Source organism: Vipera berus (genome assembly GCF_964194415.1).
Source record: "Vipera berus genome assembly, chromosome: 6".
Classification (NCBI taxonomy): domain Eukaryota; kingdom Metazoa; phylum Chordata; class Lepidosauria; order Squamata; family Viperidae; genus Vipera; species Vipera berus.
In genome coordinates, this window is record NC_138208.1 from 5561284 (window position 1) to 5575562 (window position 14279).

Here is a 14279-nt window from a genome sequence, read left to right on the forward strand (position 1 = left end):
TGAGGACAGGACAAGAAGTAATATCTTGGAGCATCATCCAAGAAAGACCCAGCCTAGAATTAAGGGAAATCTCCTGATCGGGAGAATGATGAATCATCAGTGGCATGGCTTCAGAAGTTGTAGGTACTCCATCACTGGAGAGTTTTCAAGAAGAGACCGGACAGGCCTTTGTCCAGAATGGTGTAGGCCGGGTCTCCTGCTTGAGTTGGACTAGGAAGACCTGCAAGGTCTCTTCCAACCCAATTAATATATCTTCTGTGTCTTGCTGAAAGTAGCCCCCTTCCCCCAAAATAACATCCCAAAGGGAAAGAACATGTCCTATGCGGAAAGTTTGTGAAGATCACCTTGGATTCTTAGATCGGTGGAAAAGTCTCTGCATTTTCCACAGTGTAAGGAATCCTACAGTGTGCAGTGCGGGGGGTGGGGGGGAGGAGGGTTGGATTTGATGACCTCTGGGGTCCATTCCTATGATTTTGTGAATAACTGCGTATCCTCAACGTACTGAATTTTTGGATGGCAGAGTCATTGATTGAGATGGGTGGCTACAGAAATGGAATGAATGAATGAATGAATGAATGAATGAATGAATGAATGAATGAATGAATGTTGGTGATCTCACCCATGAAATATGTTAAACGTTCAAGAGGAGGGGAGAAGACCTTAAGGCCTCAGGCACCCCACATCATAGGGCCTAGCTAGACCTCTCCTAAACACCACTTCGACTGGCCACAGTATCTTCCCACACGGAAGACTTTTGCACTTTTTGCACTTCCGTAATGGAACAATAGTCGGTCATTTTTTTTCCCCTTCCTGTGTCAGCAGGATGACTTCTAATTATAATCTCCTACTATGGAAAAAAAAAGTACGCTAAGCTCTGTGCTGGATAAGTTGTGCTAACGGGTATAAACTAATTACACTCAGTTGTAGTAACTGAGCTCTTTGAAATATTTAACAGACCCTGCTGGATGCTGGGGCAGAAAAGCTCACTGACAGTTATTTAGGCGCAGATCAATTACTCATCCGTTAAAGAATTGTGCAAAAAAAAAATAATCACCTGTCCTGGCCTACTCTTGAGCTAATTTCAGTGGAGAAAGTAGCATATTAGTTTAAAAAAATATCCAAGAACCATTAGTAGCGATGGAACAGATTTCGTGGGCATGTAAATATGATTTATGGATCCGAGGATTACAAATATATGGACTAGGGTTTGAAAGGATTTATATACATCTAAGAGAGACAGAAGATGATAAGACGGTAGAGAATGCAGGAAGACGTATTTCTGTTGTTGTTGTTAGTTGCGAAGTCGTGTCCGACCCATCGCGACCCTATGGACAACGTTCCTCCAGGCTTTCCTGTCCTCTACCATCTTCTGGAGTCCATTTAAGCTCACGCCTACTGCTTCAATGACTCCATCCAGCCACCTCATTCTCTGTCGTCCCCTTCTTCTCTTGCCCTCAATCTTTCCCAGCATTAGGCTCTTCTCCAGTGAGTCCTTCCTTCTCATTAGGTGGCCAAAGTATTTGAGTTTTAGCTTCAGGATCTGGCCTTCTAAAGAGCAGTTAGGGTTGATCTCCTCTAGGACTGACCGGTTTGATCGCCTTGCAGTCCAAGGGACTCGCAGGAGTCTTCTCCAGCACCAGAGTTCAAAGGCCTCAATTCTTTGGCGCTCAGCCTTTCTTATGGTCCAACTTTCACTGCCATACATTGCAACTGGGAAGACCATAGCCTTGACTATACGCACTTTTGTTGACAGGGTGATGTCTCTGCTTTTTAGTGTGCTGTCTAGATTTGCCATGGCTTTCCTCCCGAGGAGCAAGCGTCTTTTTATTTCTTGACTACAGTCCCCATCTGCAGTGATCTTGGAGCCCAGGAAAATAAAATCTGTCACTACCTCCATTTCTTCCCCATCTATTTGCCAGGAATTGAGAGGGCCGGATGCCATGATCTTGGTTTTCTTAATGTTTAGTTTCAACCCAACTTTTGCACTCTCCTTCTTCACTCGCAACAAAAGACTCTTCAGTTCCTCTTCACTTTCTGCCATTAGAGTGGTATCATCTGCATATCTTAGGTTGTTGATATTTCTTCCGGCAATCTTAATTCCAACTTTTGATTCATCTGTTGTTGTTAGTTGCGAAGTCGTGTCCGACCCATCGCGACCCTATGGACAATGTTCCTCCAGGCTTTCCTGTCCTCTACCATCTTCTGGAGTCCATTTAAGCTCACGCCTACTGCTTCAGTGACTCCATCCAGCCACCTCATTCTCTGTCGTCCCCTTCTTCTATTGCCCTCAATCTTTCCCAGCATTAGGCTCTTCTCCAGTGAGTCCTTCCTCCTCATTAGGTGGCCAAAGTATTTGAGTTTTAGCTTCAGGATCTGGCCTTCTAAAGAGCAGTCAGGGTTGATCTCCTCTAGGACTGACCGGTTTGATCGCCTTGCAGTCCAAGGGACTCGCAGGAGTCTTCTCCAGCACCAGAGTTCAAAGGCCTCAATTCTTTTGCGCTCAGCCTTTCTTATGGTCCAACTTTCACTGCCATACATTGCAACTGGGAAGACCATAGCCTTGACTATACGCACTTTTGTTGACAGGGTGATGTCTCTGCTTTTTAGTGTGCTGTCTAGATTTGCCATGGCTTTCCTCCCGAGGAGCAAGCGTCTTTTAATTTCTTGACTACAGTCCCCATCTGCAGTGATCTTGGAGCCCAGGAAAATAAAATCTGTCACTACCTCCATTTCTTCCCCATCTATTTGCCAGGAATTGAGAGGGCCGGATGCCATGATCTTGGTTTTCTTAATGTTTAGTTTCAACCCAACTTTTGCACTCTCCTTCTTCACTCGCAACAAGAGACTCTTCAGTTCCTCTTCACTTTCTGCCATTAGAGTGGTATCATCTGCATATCTTAGGTTGTTGATATTTCTTCCAGCAATCTTAATTCCAACTTTTGATTCATCTAGCCCTGCCTTTCTCATGATGTGCTCTGCATATAAGTTAAATAGGCAAGGCGACAGTATACAGCCTTGCCGGACTCCTTTCCCAATTTTGAACCAATCAGTGGTTCCGTGTCCAGTTCTCACTGTTGCTTCTTGGCCCGCATATAGGTTTCTCAAGAGACAAATAAGATGTTCTGGTACTCCCATCTCTTTAAGAACTTGCCACAGTTTGTTATGATCCACACAATCAAAGGCTTTAGCATAGTCAATGAAGCAGAAGTAGATGTTTTTCTGGAACTCTCTAGCTTTCTCCATGATCCAGCGTATGTTGGCTATTTGATCTCTAGTTCCTCTGCCTCTTCGAAATCCTGCCTGTACTTCTGGTAGTTCTCTATCCACATACTGCTGGAGTCTAGCTTGTAGGATTTTAAGCATAACTTTACTAGCATGAGAAATGAGTGCAATGGTGCGATAGTTTGAACATTCTTTGGCACTGCCTTTCTTTGGAATTGGAATGTAAACTGATCTTTTCCAATCCTGTGGCCACTGTTGAGTTTTCCAAATTTGCTGGCAAATTGAGTGTAGCACTTTTACTGCATCGTCTTTTAAGATTTTGAATAGCTCAGCTGGAATACTGTCACCTCCACTAGCTTTGTTGTTGCTCAGCTTTTCTAAGGCCCACTTCACTTCACATTCTAGGATGTCTGGCTCGAGGTCAGTGACCACCTCATTGTGATTATCAGGGACATTAAGCTCATTCTTGTATAGTTCTTCTGTGTAATTTTGCCATCTCTTCTTAATCTCTTCTGCCTCTGTTAGGTCCCTGCCATTTTGGTCCTTTATCATGCCCATTTTTGCATTGAACGTTCCCTTCATCTCCCCAATTTTCTTGAAAAGATCTCTGGTCCTCCCTATTCTATTGTTTTCTTCTATTTCTTTGCACTGTTCATTTAAGAAGGCATTCTTATCTCTTCTAGCTATTCTCTGGAATTCTGCATTCAATTGGGCGTATCTTTCTTTTTCTCTCTTGCCTTTTGCTTCCCTCCTGTCCTCAGCTATTTGCAAAGCTTCCTCAGACAGCCATTTTGCTTTCTTGCATTTCTTTTTCTTTGGGATGGTTTTGGTTGCTACCTCTTGTACAATGTTGCGAACCTCTGTCCATAGTTCTTCAGGCATCCTGTCTATCAGATCTAATTCCTTAAATCTATTTGTCACCTCTACTGTATATTCGATGGGGATATGATTTAATTCATACCTGATTGGCCTGGTGCTTTTCCCTACTTTCTTCAGTTTAAGGCTAAACTTTGCAACGAGAAGCTCATGGTCTGAGCCACAGTCAGCTCCTGGTCTTGTTTTTACTGACTGTATAGAGCTTCTCCATCTTTGGCTGCAGAGCATATAGTCAATCTGATTTCTGTGTTGACCGTCTGGTGATGTCCATGTGTAGAGCCGTCTCTTGGGTTGTTGGAAAAGAGTGTTTGCTATGACCATCGTATTCTCTTGACAAAATTCTATCAGCCTGTGCCCTGCTTCATTTTGTACTCCAAGGCCAAACTTGCCTGTTATTCCGGTTATCTTTTGGCTTCCTACTTTAGCATTCCAATCCCCCATGATGATAAGGACATCATTTTTTGGTGTTAGTTCTATAAGGTGCTGTAGGGCTTCATAGAACCGGTCAATTTCATCCTCTTCAGCACCGGTGGTTGGAGCATAGACTTGGACTACTGTGATATTGAATGGTTTGCCTTGGATTCGAACTGAGATCATTCTGTCATTTTGAGGATTGTATCCCAGTATTGCTTTTCCTACTCTTTTATTGACTATGAAGGCTACTCCATTTCTTCTGAGGGATTCTTGCCCGCAGTAGTATACCTGATGGTCACCTGAATTAAATTCACCCATTCCTGTCCATTTTAGTTCGCTGATACCTAAGATGTCGATGTTCAGTCTTGTCATCTCTTGTTTGACCACGTCCAGCTTGCCTTGATTCATGGATCTTACATTCCAGGTTCCTATGGAGAAAAAATCTTTACAGCATCGGACTTTCCTTTCACCACCAGACATATCCACAGCTGAGCGTCCTTTCGGCTTTGGCCCAGTCGCTTCATTCTTTCTGGCGCTACTAGTACTAGCCCTCTGCTCTTCCCCAGTAGCATATTGGACGCCTTCCGACCTGAGGGGCTCATCTTCCAGCGTCATATCGTTTTGCCTTTTGGTACTGTCCATAGGGTTTTCATGGCAAAGATACTGGAGTGGGTTGCCATTTCCTTCTCCAGTGGATCACGTTTTGTCAGAACTCTCTGCTATGACCTTTCCGTCTTGGGTGGCCCTGCACGGCATAGCTCATAGCTTCATTGAATTACGCAAGCCCCTTCGCCACGACAAGGCAGTAATCCATGAAGGGGAGACGTATTTCACAGCTCCTTTTTTTTTTGCTTGCTTATTTTTAATTTTTTCCCCTCCTTTTCTTTCGATCTGACTCTCGCTGCATGTAAAATTCTAAATAAACATAAATAATAATAATAATAATAATGATGGTGGTGGTGGTGGGATCTTAAATGTAACTTGGATAGTAGATGACACCAAAGACATGTTCCACCTGTATGGAATAACGGCTGCAAATCATATAAATTAGTAATTCCCATATTTTTTTTCAGCTGCCCGTATTTGCTTTTATCAGGATGTAGGTCAGGATTGAGGCCTTAATCCTCCTTGTAAGAACATTAACGGTGAATTCCAGTGTTTTTATGCCAGCCGGCTTTTGCCCATAAATGTGACGTGCTTAGATTGCCTAGGAGATTCGCTGTTTTCCAGGGTTTGTTTTTTTTCCCCAAAATGCCCCAGACAAGTGAAGAGTTAGGCCAGAAATGGCACCTTTAAATTCTTCATTAAATGGGTGACAGAGTAGATGTAGATGAGTTTGTGTGGTCCTTAAGTGTTCTTTGAGCTGGTTTTCTTGCAGACATTTCATGACCTAACTAGGTAACATCATCAGTGCTAGTAGGCTGTGGGGTTTACTCTCATTTTATATACAAGTGGCTTGCCCCTGTCAGTATTGGTGGGAACACTCTGGGTTCAACCAATCAAAAATTGATTGATTCTAATCAATTCTTCCTTGAATAACAGAATAACACAGTTGGAAGGGACCTTGGAGGTCTCCTAATCCAACCCCCTGCTCAGGCAGGAAACCTGGGCCATTTCAGACAAACAGTGGTCCAGTCTCTTCTTAACAACTTCCAGTGTTGGAACACCCACAACTTCTGGAAGCAAGTCATTCCACTGATTAATTGTTCTAACTGTTCAGGAAATTCCTCCTGAGTTCTAGGTTGCTTCTCTCCTTGATGAGTTTCCATCCGTTGCTTCTTGTCCTGCCTTCGGGTGCTTTGGAGAATAGCTTGACTCCCTCTTCTTTGGGGCAGCCCCTGAGATATTGGAGCACTGCTATCACCCCCTCGTCCTTCTCTTCATTAAACTAGACATACCCAATTCCAGCAACCATTCCTTATTTGTTTTAGCCTCCAGTCCCCTGATCATGTTTGTTGCTCTTCTCTGCACTCTTTCTAGAGTCTCAACATCTTTTTTATTTTTGTCCACACTAACATGTACCAATATTTTAGCTAATGCATTTTTACTTATTTTTTTTACTTTGAGCCACCTTCCCAATGTTGGCTCAAAAGCAGGTCCAATTCCTTCCCAAGGCTATCGTGGGGTAGGCTGTGGTTTATTGTTAGCTAGCTTGTTTGAATTGGCAGCTCCTTGATTGGGGTACTGTTTATTGGTCTAGTGTTGGTCCAGTGTTAATCTCTGCTCATCTGGATATTGATTGCTGGCAAGGAGGTGCGTGTAAACCTCGACTTACAACAGTTCATTTAGCGATGTTTCAAAGTTACAACGGCACTGCAGAAGTGACTCAGGACCCTTTTTCACACCTGCGACCGTTGCAGCATCTCCGTGGTCTTGTGACCAAAATTCAGATGCTTGGCAACTGACTTGTATTTTTGACAGTTGCAGCGTCCCGGGGTCATGTGATCACATTTTGCAACCTTCTGACAAGCAAAGTCAACGAGGAAGTCAGAGTCGCTGTTACTGACTAAACAATCGTGGCAAACAAGGTTGTAAAATGGGGGGGGAAAATTCCACTCAGCAACTGTCTCGCTTAGCAACAGGAATCTTGGGCTCAGTTGGGGTCTTAAGCTAAGGACTTACCTGTATTCTCTTACCCCAGTGGATGATTTTTCTCCATTTTTCAAGGAGACAGTTTTCAACAATTTAACAAAGAGTGTTAACTGCAAGGATGCAGTTGAAGCCCGGTCGTTTTTCATGTGCACAGTAAAACAAGGAGAAAGATTTAAATTGTGGCTTGAAGTTTTTTATTCCGCCCACCCTTTCCTTCCCCACAGATACCCCGATTGTCAGAATGGAATCAGGAATGTAAAACTTTACTGTTGGTTAGGCCAACAAGAGGCAACATTTTAGAATTCTTGTTGTCTAGTTAGATTTATCGACCAGTTTAACTTATTGCTAATAAAACAAACCAACTAACCAGCCAACAAAACACATCTTAAACACATCCCCATCTCTAGAGTCAGCCCGTAATTCCAGTCAAAAAGGTATCCAGATGATCAGACTTGGGAATAACTAGGAATGTTTATTTTTTAAAAAAAGAGGCTGTATGAATTTGGAAAAAGAACCGCTTTCACATAGTCCACGAAAATTCTCCCATTTGTATCAGCTCGGTGTAGAAGATAGTAAAAATATGTATTTATTTTTTACTCAGTGTCCAGACTTCTTTGCTGCCCCATCTTGCCTAGAGAATAGTTCCGACTTGATACCGATTTTCTGTTTGGTGTGAATTTTCCTTCAAAGAAATTGGATCAGTTCTGCTTTATGGAAAGCATTCTTCTTAAGCCAGAATTATCCCCGCTAATAAACTCTAATGATTTCTTCTGTAAACAGTGCATTGTTTTTTTCGGGCAAGTTTAGGAAACAAATCATCCCCAGATAATTACAGTATTTAGAAACGTGGCGTTTAAAGCATTATTTGCTGCTGGGAGAACAGCAGCCTGAAATAGCAGGGTTGAGATGCGATATCCCAGGCAAGAAGAGGGCAAATTCCAATTATCTTTTTTTTTTAAATTTCTTCCAGGCCTTACATGTCCCTGGGAACGCTACGGGATCAAGTCATCTATCCTGATTCAGTGGATGACATGCATGAAAAAGGATACCAAGACCTGGATCTAGAGTTTATCCTACAGATAGTTCATCTGAATCATATTATTCAGAGAGAGGGAGGTATGCATTTCCCCTCCCCCCCGGGAAAATATGGCATATCGTTAGGAAGTTGGGATTGCAAAGGCCAATGAAACCAGGAAAGTCCGTCAGATCAATTGTCCTCCTGCAGTCCCAAAGCTGCTTTTTTTTTCCTTTGCCCCCCAGGAGGCAGCTGGACTTTCTTTGTGTTTCTTTTGAAGGCGTTTCGCTTCTCATCCAAGAAGCTTCTTCAGCTCTGACTGGATGCTGGGGAGTGGAAGGATTTATACTCCTTGCAGACAGCTGGTCGTTTGCCTTCCTTTAGAGGGTTGTTGAAACCAGGGTCACCTTCAGCCAAGAAGGCTCCACACACATTTGCACTACTCATGTGACCCTGGTTTCAATGATTGTCTAGGAATGCAAATGACCAGATGTCTGCAAACGGTATAAATCCTTCCACTTCCCAACATCCAGTCAGAGCTGAAGAAGCTTCTTGGATGAGAAGTGAAATGTCTTCAAAAGAAACACAAGAAAGTATAACAACAACAACAACAACAACAACAACAACAACAACAACAACAACAACAATAATAATAATAATAATAATAATAATAATAATAATAATAATAATAATAATAATAAAGTTGGAAGGGATCTTGGAGGTCATTTAGTCCAACCCCCTGCTCAGGCAGGAAACCCTATACCATTTCAGACCAATGGCTGTCCAGTCTCTTCTTAAAAACTTCCAGTGTTGGAGCATTCACCGCTTCTGGAGGCAGGTTGCTCCACTGGTTAATTGTCCTCACTGTCAGGAAATTTCTCCTTAGTTCCAGGTTGCTTCTCTCCTTGATTAGTTTCCATCTGTTGCTTCTTGTCCTGCCTTCAGGTACTTCAGAGAATAGCTTGACTCCCTCTTCTTTGGGGCAGCCCCTGAGATACTGGAAGACTGCTATCATGTCCCCCCTCGCCCTTCTGTTCATTAAACCAGACATACCCAATTCCAGCAACTGTTCTTTATATGTTTTAGCCTCCAGTCCCCTGATCATCTTTGTTGCTGTTCTCTGCACTCTTTCTAGAGTCTCAACATCTTTTTTTTATCTTGTGGCGACCAAAACTGGATACCGTATTCCAAGTGTGGCCTTACCAAGGCCTTGTAAAGTGGTATTAACACTTCACGTGATCTTGATTCTGTCCCTCTGTTAATGCAACCTTGGACTGCGTTGGCTTTTTTGGCAGTTGCAGCACACGGCTGGCTCCTGAAAAAAAGCACCTTTGGGATAACCATACTTGGAGGCTGAGAAACTCCATGGACATTTGTCCTGTGGATTCTGCTGGCATAAACAGGTCCCTGACCAGAATTGTCCATGTCTTTCCTGTAGTTTCACATGCACCTTTAGAATCTTTTCTGGAAAGGCTAACTTTCCTGCAATAACTCTATAGAAGTAGTCCTCGATTTACGATGATTTGTTTTGTGACCGGTCAAAGTTACAATGCCGCTGAAGAAAGCGACTTACGACTGCTTTTCATACTTACAACTGCGGCAGCCTCCCCCTGGCTACGTGATCCAAATTCAGAAGGCTACTCTGAGTGAGACAGAGAATAGTAGGGTTGGGAGGGAGGGACCCTGGAGGTCTTCTAGTCCAACTCCTTGCTCAACTGACTCATATTTATGACAGTTGCAGCGTCCCCGGGGTGCGTGTGTGTGTGTGTGTGTGTCACGTGATCCCCTTTTGCGACCTCCTGACAAGCGAAGTCAATGGGAGAAGCCAGATCCGATTTACAGCCGGGTTACTGACGTAAAATGTGCAGGGCTTCCTTTAACAACCGTGACAAGAAAGGTCACAAAATGGGGCAAAGCTCACTTGACATCGGTCTCACTTAGTGACAGAAATTTTGGGCTGAAATGGCGTCAGCCGCTCAAGAGTTACCTCGTGGCGAGGTGGGCAGGCTCTAAATTGAAACAAAGAAATCAATCAATAAATGGTGGTCCTAAGTCAGGGACCACACCTGTATTTTGCTTCTTTCACCAAAGACCTCTCCGTAGCCTGGGCTACTTTTACGGCGTTTGGGGAACTCTTCTTTTGAGTTGGCCAAGGTGGCCTTAAAGGTAAAGGCAAAGGTTCCCCTGCACATGCGTGCTAGTCGTTTCCAACTCTAGGGGCCGGTGCTCATCTCCGTTTCAAAGCCGAAGAGCCAGCGCTTGTCCGAGGACGTCTCCGTGGTCATGTGGCCGGCATGACTAGACGCCAAAGGCGCAGAGAACGCCGTTACCTTCCCACCGTAGTGGTCCCTATTTTTCTACTTGCATTTTTACGTGCTTTCGAACTGCTAGGTTGGCAGAAGCTGGGACGTGTAACAGGCGCTCACTCTGTTACGCAGCACTTGGGATTCGACCCGCCAAACTGCCGACCTTCTGATCGACAAGCTCAGCGTCCTAACCCACTGAGCCACCGCGTCCCTTAAGGTGGCCTTACCAAGGATGCAAAGAGTTTGTAAAATACACAGGAAGCCCCTCATGACTTTTATGTCTCTTCCCGAAGGTTGGAACGCTGTGGTCGAATGGAAAGACGTCTTATCTGGAGGAGAGAAGCAGAGAATGGGCATGGCTCGGATGTTTTATCACAGGTAAGACTTAATATTTTTGATTTCAGCGAGGATGGAATAAGTCACGAGTTAGTATATCGCCACTGAGAGTCTAAAGCAGGGCTTTTCAACCTTTTCACCCATTGTACCGCTTTTAGGATATGGCAACATCCAAGTACCACCAGTCGCCTAGCAAGGTGTCAAAAAGTTGATGACCAAAAAAAAAACAGGAAAAAAGTGATGAATTACAGGTAGTCCTTGACTTACAACAGTTCGCTTAGTGACTGTTCGAAGTTACAATGCCACTGAAAGAAATGAATCAGTTGCCAAGCATCTGAATGTAAATCGCAAGACCCTGGATCTGCTGCAACATTCCAGCTGATCGGTGCTTCTTCTGGGCTCAGCAGAAGCGCCAGGATCAGCGCTGAGCTCCAGCTGGAGCCTGGCGCTGATCCTGTTGCTTCCGCTGAGCCCTGACAGCCCTGCAGCTCCAGCCGTCTCTCGCTCAGGCTTGTGCGGTGCTGCCACCGGTTCAGCTCATTCCCCTCCCCCGCTACCACTTTTCTAGGATGGTCGCGTACCACCTGCTAGGTGCCCATGGACCACAGGTGGTACCCGTACCACTGGTTGAAAAGCCCTGGTCTAAAGCAGTCTTTCTCAACTTTGGCAACTTGAAAATGGGTGGACTTCAACTCCCAGCTATGCTGGCCGGAGGATTCTGGGAGTTGAACTCCAGCCATCTTCAAGTTGCCAAGGTTGGGAAACCCTGGTTTATAAGCACCTGACACTATAAATGCAAGCAAAGAATTAACAACAACGGGATCCAGCAAAGCAAAAAGGGTTAGACCTATTAAATCACCACTTGGTGCGGATTTCGTTCAGAAAGATTCTGAAAAAAAGGAGAAAAAATGCAACTAGAGGGCAACTGGTTGTGCCCTCTAGAAGCTATGGATTCCATCCAATGTGTCTGGCATTAGACAATCGATCACGTGCAACTTTCCAAGGACAGTAGGATGCTTCCTCTGGGCTGTATGAAAAGCCCTCAGTCAGCTGAAAGCAGGTTAGACGAAAAGAGAGATTTCAGCCTTATCTTCCTGTGGAGATCTGCAAGAAGGAAAAAAAATCATTTTTAATGAGAAATATGTGGGTCGGGAACGGTGTGAATGAAAATCAGGGAGTGGTGCCGACAAGCGGCAAATGTAAATTTAGCGGCATTTCTTTTGAGAGGAGATGAAACAGGGACACCCATAGAGGCTTATTCTGGCAATCCAGTTGCTTTGAAGTGGAGAGACTGTCCATCCTGGCATCAGGAGAAACGCAAGAAAAATGGCTGTCGCTTCAAACGGTCGCTAAAAGAATGACTGTCAGCCGAGGAGTAGCTGTGCAGCATTCAGGGGAACAGCAAAAAAAGAAAAAAGAATAATTGTGTTTCTCTACTTTGCCAGGCCGAAATACGCGTTGCTAGATGAATGTACGAGTGCTGTCAGCATTGATGTGGAAGGAAAAATATTCCAGGCTGCAAAAGGTGCCGGCATATCCCTGCTTTCAATAACTCACAGGCTATCTCTTTGGTGAGTCCACTAGAGAGGAATGCACGCTTCCCTCTTCCCCGTCGTTCAGTGGGGCATCAAATAATGTGGCTTTAAGCCTCTTGCTGCTTAAATAAATAATAAATAACAAGAGTTCTTCACACCTTGTAATTTGGAAAGGGTATGCTTTAAGAGCATACTGTTGTGACTCAGGGTCAGCCTGTGGGTTCGGCAGTTGGGTCGGACGACTCAGAGGAGGAGGAGGGGGGTGTTGAAGAGCTTGCTGAGGGGATTGGACAGCTTGATGAGAGCCCCCAGCCAGGCCCCTCTCATCTGGTCACCATGCAGACCCAGCTGTGTGAGCCTGACAGCGTGGATGAAGATGACCCACAGCTGGCCCTGTTCAAGGACGCCCGACGCAGGAGGCAGTCAGTCAGGAGTAAACAGAGGAAGGCAATGGGGCACCTCGGAAGGAGGCAGAGAGAGGCCACGCCCTGAACTGTATTTAAGGGGAATGTGTGGGAGGGCTGGTTTGCTGAAGGCAACCGCTTGGATAGTTCCTGTTTCTTAAAGCTCCTGTTTCTTGGTTCGTATCTTGTTCCGTTTGTTTTTGTAGCAATAAATTTGGCAGGCGTAATTCCAGCCTCTTGCCTTCTTGAAAAAGAGGTTGTCCCTGCTTTTGCTGCAGGGCCGGTAGCAGGCTGGTACAGAACACATACACTACAGTTTCCCTGTCAAGACCTCCCACTTTAATCAGTGGGAACGACTTGCCTCCAGAAGTTGAGGGTGCTTCTTCTTCTCTCCATTTAAGAAGAGACTGGACAGCCATTTCTCTGGAATGGTCTAGGCTGGGGTCTCCTGCGTGAGCAGGGGGTTGGACTAGAAGACCTCCAAAGGTCCCTTCCAACTCTGTTACTCTGTATTCTGTATCTCTCTCCCTTCCCCCGGGAAAGTTGGAGGGAGAGAGTACAAAACTGGCTATAAAGAACTGTATGACCCAGTTGTGAGTATATATACTGCTCAAAAAAATAAAGGGAACACTTAACACAATTACTGTATTTAATAGTAGGATGTCTTATTTTCTGTTCTTTATTTTTTTTTGAGCAGTATATTAACGCAGGGGTCCCATTGCTCGATTTTATAGTGAGTTTCCCCACCCCACCCTTGCCTCTTTTTATTCTGCAGGAAGTACCATACGCACTTGCTCCAGTTTGACGGAGAAGGAGGCTGGCGTTTCGAAGAGCTGGACTCTGCTATCCGCTTAACTCTGAGCGAGGAAAAGCAGAGACTCGAATCGCAACTTGCGGGGATGCCAAAAATGCAGCAAAGGCTAAATGAACTTTGCAAAACTCTAGGGGAAGATTCTGTGTTTAAAACAGCGGATAAAGGAGAATAAACCCTTTAGGATTCTCTCCCTGCCCACAATATATATGACTAATTTACATTTACAAGGTGGATTGCCCGGGTTTTAATGGGCTTTGGATGTGCTGGGTTTCACCTCTCATAATCTGGTGCTATTGGGGGGGATTCTGAGAGTTGAAATCCAACAGAATTGGCCAGAAACTAGATGCTTTCAGAAAATGTGTTGTGTTGGGAAAGAAAATGCTGTTGTAATGAATTTTAGTGAGGTACATATGTTTGTTTGCTGAGGGTGAAAACTGGGGTCTTGAAGCAGCGTGAAAAGCCCAATTTCTTAAAGGTGGTTTTTGGGGTTCCCCCCCCCAAAAAAGGCAACTGGACTTTTCTTTGTATTTCCTTGAAGACGTTGCTTTCAGACTTCAAGGCAAAACAAAGAAAGCCTACTTGCCTTTTTGAAAAGAAAGAAAAAAAAAACAACCTCCTGGGTGATTGAGAATTTCCATAAGATGAAAATCCCAATGAAAAATCTCATGTCCTTAACTTACAAGCGTTTGTTTAGTGACCGAAGGTAACACATTGCTGGAAAAAGCGACTTAGGACTGTTTTTCACACTTAACGACCATTGGGAGC

At 44.4% G+C, this 14279-nt stretch overlaps 1 protein-coding gene across 1 annotated transcript in view; it reads left to right on the plus strand.

Annotated features, from left to right (window-relative positions):
• Positions 1 to 13686, plus strand: part of ABCD2 (ATP binding cassette subfamily D member 2) — a gene marked incomplete at both ends in the record, with an annotated part of 28438 nt that extends 14752 nt beyond the window's left edge. Inside the window, 4 exons of the mRNA XM_081331938.1 lie at positions 8075 to 8220; positions 10719 to 10803; positions 12207 to 12332; positions 13476 to 13686. Coding sequence (XP_081188064.1) covers positions 8075 to 8220; positions 10719 to 10803; positions 12207 to 12332; positions 13476 to 13686 — 568 coding nt within the window. The remainder of the gene's footprint in view (positions 1 to 8074; positions 8221 to 10718; positions 10804 to 12206; positions 12333 to 13475) is intronic.
• Between the last annotated feature and the right edge of the window lie 593 nt (positions 13687 to 14279).